The 7530-nt window shown below is 38.5% G+C and overlaps 1 protein-coding gene across 1 annotated transcript; it reads left to right on the top strand.

The window, feature by feature from the left end:
• Window positions 1–547: 547 nt before the first annotated feature.
• CUNH5orf58 (chromosome unknown C5orf58 homolog) lies at window positions 548–6998 on the top strand. Its single transcript, XM_027084333.1, has 3 exons — window positions 548–841; window positions 1511–1604; window positions 6212–6998. The coding sequence occupies exons 1-3, from the start codon at window positions 833–835 to the stop codon at window positions 6361–6363; spliced, it is 255 nt and encodes an 84-aa protein (XP_026940134.1). The 5' UTR covers window positions 548–832; the 3' UTR covers window positions 6364–6998.
• The last annotated feature ends 532 nt before the right edge of the window (window positions 6999–7530 follow it).

Here is a 7530-nt window from a genome sequence, read left to right as displayed (position 1 = left end):
AGGAGGAGGACTTGGCCTTTAGAAGGCAAACTTAAGGGATAATAATCGCTCCTCAGGGGGAGGGCCTGGCCTCCTGGCCTCTGGCCCCGGGTTAGTGCCTAAGCTGCGTTCCTGCCTTCAGTGTGGTATCGTGGCCTCCGACCCCCTATTCCCTTGGCCCCCCGAGCCTGGTCTCCACTTCCCACCTCCTGGGGAAGCACTGTTTGACAAGCCTCTCCTTTCTCTGAGTGATATCCTGACCGAGCTCCCTGGGGAAGGCTTGACCAGCTCTGGCCTCGCTCTGGTCCACTAGGGTCCCCTTGCCACTCTGGCCTCTGACCCCACCCCACCTACGGGCACCTGAGGGCCCTGGATAACCTGACCCCAGAGTGGAGAGGGTCAACTTTCTTGGGCATTTCTCCATCCAGTTAGTTTCTACTTACCTCTTGGTTTTTACTTGTATTTTATTTTTACCTTCATATCTTTAAGGTTCTTTAATCCCGACCCTACCTCCTTTATTTTTTTTTATCGTCTTTCCTTTCTCCTCAAACCTGGGTCTTTACCCAAATAAGATAGCTGCCATTCCATTTTCAGTGCCTAGGGGCTTGTAGGTGGATGCGAAGTGTAGTTTTTTCATTGTCTGGAGATGAAAAAAATGTATTTCCTTTACAGTGGCTCTGAAGTGAGTGAAATAGGATAAATACCCCTGACTCAGGAAAAGGCAGAGGCAAGGAACTGATTTCAAGGTTAGTTTGTTTTCAGTTTTTGGACAAGCAGCCTCACGCGTAACTGCCCACCTTCTGGAGCTGTGTGCACGAATTGTGGTTTATTCAAGTTATTTCGAGATATTTGAATGGCTAAGGTTAGTTTCTAGTGAATCACCTAGAAACATCTCTCTATATTTATATCTGACACAATTGGCTAAATATATGTACTTTATATATAACATAGTAACACGTTGATTTACACATTTCAGCTAAATTAAAATGTGTGTTGCCCTAACTCCCAAAGCTAAAAAAGAAGTGACCATGTTGCCATCTTTGTAGTCAAGGAATTATAATCAAATCTTATTTTAAGCTTTACTATGTACTTAAAGAAACCATGTACGGACCCTGTCATTCAAGCATAAGCTAGAAAAAGATGCTGACTTACATAAACAAAATTAGAGAAGATCTTATATGAGATTGCTAAATGGTAAGGTAGTTTATAAGTGCTGAGGCTTTCTGAAATGGGGACATCTGCATTTCCATTGTAAGGGCCCCATCTTGTGGATATGGTTTGATTAAAGAAGACACCTCATCCTAAGAATTCCAGTTACAGGTGTTTTCAGTTGGAAAAGTATTAAGTTGATTCTTTCGTATGTTAGAATTCTAGCCATTATAGTCTCTCTAAAGAGACTATAATTTCACAAATATTTTAGTTCTGAAATAACAGATTTTTCCTTTCAGAAATGCTGAAAATTTAAGTATTTTTAAAGTATACACAAATACTCCTGATTTATACATTGTTTTCGTTTCTCTTTTAAAATCAGATGTCTGACAATAATGTTACCAACCATAAGCTAAATGTGGAAGCCATAATTAAAAATATTAACACAATTTCTTTGGAGTTGAAGAAAATGAAAGGTAAGTATGGATTAAATTAAACATGAATTAAAATGTTTGCATATCATTGTTATAAAATAAATAGTAGAGTCAATTTGTGCTTCTGCTGGGGCAAAACTGAATTTTGCCAACTAATTAGGATTTTTCTATTTCTTAAGAAATGCTTACACTGTAATATGAACTAGATCTCTGAAGATGCATTATGTTTGAGCATTGACCTGGACGTTAGCAGACTTGAATTTTCATCCCTGAATCCCTTAATCATTACTAAGCCCCTAAAGTTCCCTCCAAGTCAAAACTTGTAAGTTTGCTTGATTGTGTGAATTAATGGTTCTAGTAGGATTAGATCTTATAGGTTATGATGTTTAGTCACTCACCTTAGAGACATATTCTGTAATTTTATCCCAGGCATGTAAAATTTCCGTGATTGAATATTTCACCTATTCTTGACCAAACATTTCCTATGTTGGGAAACTCTCTATATCACCAGTCAATCTATTTCATCTTAGACAATTCCTCTTCATGGACTAGCTGAAATCTTTTTCCCTATTTCTTTCATCCATTGGTCCTATTTCTAACCATGAAAACCACTGAATATGTAGTGGTTATTCTTATGAAAACCTTTGGTATTTGAAGACAGTCTCTGTGTCAGTTATGAGACCTTCCTACAAGTAACAAAATACCAATTTAACATGGCTTATACAATATGGAAGATAATAAGAAGATTCCAAGGTTGGGCAGCCCTAAAGCTAACTCAGAGTTTTAAAGACTTCATCAGGTACTAGGTTCTTTCCATATTTCTGCTCTGTTATGTTCACTCTGTTTGTCACTTCTCATGGTCATTACCTGCAGACATGACCGTATACAGACACTGTCTCTGCCTGTGTCTCTCTTTTTTTTTTTTTTTTTTTTTTTTGTGGGTACGCGGGCCTCTCACTGTTGTGGCCTCTCCCGTTGCGGAGCACAGGCTCCGGAGGCGCAGGCTCAGCGGCCACGGCTCACGGGCCCAGCCGCTCCGCGGCACGCGGGATCCTCCTGGACCGGGGCACGAACCCGTGTCCCCTGCATCGGCAGGTGGACTCTCAACCTCTGCGCCACCAGGGAAGCCCTGCCTGTGTCTCTTATATAAGCCTTTCTCCAGATCCCTCCGGCGCATTTCCCCTTTCCTTTCATTGGCCAGATTTGTGCCACATGTGTATCCTACAGCAGCCACCACCAAGGGGAACAGACCAATTTGGACCAGTCAGGACTTACTGCTGGTGCTGGGGAAAGAATCACCTCGAGTGCAATCAAGTTGTGCCCCCAGGAAGAAGAGGGGAGTGGCTGTTACTTAGGCACCGAATAGTGGGTGCCTGTTATGCTTTTCCTATGTGTTCTCCCAAGCATTTCCCAGACTTTGATCTGGGAACACTGCTGTCTCAGAAGATGTTAGTAGATGGTGTGCAATAAAAACGGAGTCCATCAACTGATGATCAGATAAGTTTGGGAAGGGCTTTATGCTATATAATTCTCTCACAAATTCACAGTACATATTAAGAGAGGCTGTGAGGAGTCTGATATAAAGGAATCGGGTTAGCTCTGCTTAATTCACCATCTCTCAAAACCAATCTAAACACTACGGCGAGGATTAGGTTTCTAAAATGTAAATCTGCTGAAAATGCTCGTTGGCTCACCATTGTCCTCAGGATAAAGTCCAGACCTCCTAGAATGGACTGTAAGACCTTGAGATCAGGCCCTGCCTACCTCTCCAGTCTGTTACCTCATTCTTTATTCCCTGCACGTTCTGTGTTCCAGTCACATTGAACTATCTGCATATCTACATAATCTCTTTTGTGCCTGTGCCTTAACACCTCCTCCTGCAATGCCTACTGTTGCACCCCTACCTCTACCGCACCAGGTTAACTACTTATTAGTCAAGGTTGCTTACAGTGGAAAACTTTTTTTTAAGTCAGTATATCATCTCTTCTACATTTTCATATTACCTATCACACTGTATTGTAATTGAATGTCTACTTACTTTTCTTATCCCTGCTCATCTGTAAGCTCCTTAAGGGTATTCCTAGCACTTAACACAGTGCCTTTATATAATAGGCTCTTGAAAAACATTGATTAAATGAATAATTGGTTCCAGATGCTTGCACTCATGTAAAACAATTACAGAAGCTTTAGATTCTTCTCAGACTTTATTATCTAACTGTTCTGGTTTGGGAATTATTCTTTCATGAAGTAAAATAAAATAAATATGATCAATATGTTTTTGAAAAGTTGTGGGGTAGGGCAGGCAGTGAAGATACAAGACTTGTAGAGCTAGACTAGGAAGGTAGACTTCTGGTAAACAGGGAAGATTAAACGAACACTGTTATCCCCACTTTCTCCCAAAAGTAATAATATCAATAGCTAACACTTATAGCATTTACCATAATCCAGATACTCTTCCAAGAGCTCTACATAAATGGACTCAATCGTCATAACCTTATGAGGTAGGAAATAATACCATTGGCATTTACAGATACAGAAACAGATATAGAGAGTTTAACTAACTTTCCCAGAGTTACACAACTAGTCACTGGTAGACCTGAGATTTAAATTTAAAGTCCTACAAGTTGAGGGAAAGAGTAGTACTAAAAACAAGGGTCTTAAGACAAAGTTTACATATTGAGTTACAAGACCCACAGTGGGGAAACCCACTTGGCTACAAGACATTGGCAGCCAGATTTATACCCTCAAGCAGATTTTTCTTTCAGGAATCAGACCAGCCTAAGAGAAAAGACCTAAAGATACTGATAGCAGAGGTTCCTCCAACAAAACACCCAACCAGATCACCCCACAATATAGACCACCATGGGCAAAGAACTTCCAATTGTCTTTTTAGTACCATAGTCTTAAATACGAGCAGACAAGTATGGAAAACAGATATTTGAGGAAAGCATCTAATGGAAGGAAAAGCAGAGACAAAACCAATAAATAGATTCAATCAACGGGGAAGAAACAGATTAAACTCCAAGAAACTACATTAATATCCACAGAGAAGTAGGAGAAGATGCTATGTTCATGAAAAAGGAACAGGATACTATAAAAAATATTTAGAGAACAAAGTTAAAAGTGTGGCATAGAAATAAACTCTGGAGAAGGGTTTAAAGATAAAATGAAGAAAATTCTAGTGTAGAGCAAAAACACAGACAAGGAAGTCCAACATCCAATAAATAGGATTTCTAGAAAGAAAGAACATAGACAATGGATGGGGAGGAAGTCATTAAAGAAATAATCCGAGAAAAATTTCCAGAGCTGAAGGATATGATTTTTTACAGTGAAAGAGCCCATCACAGTAGATTGAAAATAGACCCATACTAAAAAAACAATAGTACAAAATTTCAGAACACTGGAAGAAAAAAAGATTCTTAAATCTTCTAAAGAGAAACAATGATTAAGAATTGGAATTGTATGAAATTTCTCCATAGAAACACTGGAAGCTAAAAGAAAATGCAGCAATGCCTTTGGAAATCTGAAGAAACATGATGTCCAACCTAGATTTCTGTAGCCAGTCAATTAAGCACTGGTGTAGAGAGAGAAATTTTCAGACATAAATTTCCCCACCTCAGGAAGTTACCTAGGTTGCATTCCACCAAACAAAGGAGTAGACCAAAAAAAGAGAGACCTGAGATTCTGGAAAAAAGATATTCCACATAAGGGAGGGGTGAAAGGAGACCCTAGGATAATGGTGAAGGGAGTTCCCAAGATGTGAGCTGTACAGCAGTCCTAGAGAGCTGTCAGTCCAGACTAGAGCTGATCAGACAGCTCTAGGAGAGGGGAGGCTTTCAACAATAGAATAGTCAAGGCACTTGACTATACTGAGAGGAGATTTACCCAACTGCAGAAATTTGATAATTAAGCAATGAAAAAAGGAAACAATTATTAACTGTGGTTAAGTGGTAGCTTGCAGGAAGGGAAACATGTAAGACTCAGCTGTAAAGATTATATAATCAAGAAAAATTTAAACATTAAATATTGAGCTAAGAAAAATTGTCCCTCAAGTACAGTGGGGGAATGGGTATAAGTGAAAAGAGCTATATCTTAATCTTCTGTGATCAGAAGCAAATAGATAATACCTAAAATTGAAAAAGAAATATGCATGCCATTTAGAGATATGGAGGTTAAATACCACCCCTCCCAAAACAAACAAACAAACAAAAAAACACAGAAGAGAACCACAAAAGCGACAAAAACAAAATGGGCTCCAAAAAAGTTAAAAGTGGTTGCCTCTGGGAGAATAGGAGCTGCTATTTTTTGCAACATGCCTTATTTGATTCTTTATACTATGTGCATGTATAACAGATAAAAATAGTAATTTTAAAAATACATAAATTTGCATAAATCAAATTGCAATTTAGTTAAGATAACTGACAATTTGAGCTAAAGAGCCCTTCTAGTAAGTTTCTATATCATGCTTATTTTGTAGTATATAAATTTGACTCTAAGTCAAAATTGGGCACATCTAAATTGCGGTTTGAGCAATAATCACTTAAAAGAAAGCTAAATTAAGAATTAGGAAGAAGCTCCTTAAAGTAATAATAGTTGCCCATGACATATGTGCTACAATATAATGTCTTCTATTATTTTGTTTTACACAGAGCTCTCCCAGTTACTGCTTTGTGACCTTACCCTATGTTTTAGTCATCCTGTGAAGACGGATGATTTAAAGGAAACAGAAAGAAACAACCCCCTCTTTGAAGAGTCTAAAATGTCAGATGTATCTCTTGCTTCTAACAGTTTTTTAATCTGATATTTTATTTATTTGTTGTGAATTTATAACTTTTTATTGTTGAATTAACACATACCTAGGAGAATTGAGTTTACTAATATATTTAATATAATAAAAAACAAAATAAAAATACGTTGAGTTGTAAAGAATCATTTCCTGCTCTTGAAGACTGTTATTTTCTTGTTTTAATGTTTCAAGGAATGGCTAATTTATTTCATTAATGGCAAGAGTATGACATAGGAAATTGGCCATGAGGCACTGCTTATCCTTTACCCTATGCCTGAATTTGGCTTAGGTTGAAAGAGAGTTACTAAATTCTAAATGTATGGTATGACTTTATATTAATCAGATCTCTCCTGGTAGCAAGTGCCAAAAGCAACTCAAGCTGGCTGAAGCATTTATTGGGTCATGTGACTTGGAAGTCCATGGTTGGGATAGATTTCAGGGCTTCCACTAATTCATCAGATGTCTCTATCCTGGTTCTGTTTCTGTACTTGGCCTCATCCTCTCCTATTGAAAGCTGATTTCCTCCATATGCCAGGTAGAAGGGGGTAGAGGTATGGTAGACAACTCCAGGTGTACCGCAGTATCTTTTGGGGATCCCAGAGGAAAGAGATCTTCTCTGTCTCAGTGTTTAACATTCCAGAGAAAGATCCTGATTGGCCCAGCTTTGATTAAGATGGGTCCTGAGCAAATGTGTTTGGTGAGGCTCATATCATATGCCAGGGTCTGTAGCAAAGGAGAGACCCCACCAAAAGAACAGAGTTGCCATGGCCTGAAGAAGGGGAGAAAGAATGCTAGTCATAAAAACATCAGATACCACTCATTTCAGTCACTGAAGTGGAATAGGCTTTAGTTTTAGGATACCTTTATTCTAAAACTTCCTAATTTCTGTCCCTTTCCACCAACGAAAACTTAAAATAATAAGCGTTTACCTTGTAAACATAATTCACTACTATATAGTTGCTTTGAATTCTACCATGTCCTTCATTTTAGATAATTTTGAACATAAAGTATAGAATACCATGAAGCAAGACACAAGGTCAGCAGAACTTGTAGCGTTTTCTATCCTCGTTACCCAGCACCTAGCTCAGTGCACAGAATAGGCATGACATAAACACTTGTTGAATATCCTATTGAATAAACAGGTAAATGAATGCAAGATTTTCAGCTCTAGAATTCCTGAGT

Source organism: Aethalodelphis obliquidens, unplaced genomic scaffold (genome assembly GCF_003676395.1).
Source record: "Aethalodelphis obliquidens isolate GAN/ISIS:26980383/991018 unplaced genomic scaffold, ASM367639v1 scaffold52, whole genome shotgun sequence".
Lineage (NCBI taxonomy): Eukaryota > Metazoa > Chordata > Mammalia > Artiodactyla > Delphinidae > Aethalodelphis > Aethalodelphis obliquidens.
Note: the sequence above shows the minus strand (reverse complement) of the source record. Positions and strands in the feature narration are given on the sequence as shown.

Coding starts and splice junctions, on each gene's coding strand:
- CUNH5orf58 (XM_027084333.1), top strand. Junction 1,605..6,211: donor GGAGTTGAAGAAAATGAAAG/GTAAGTATGGAT, acceptor TGTTTTACACAG/AGCTCTCCCAGTTACTGCTT.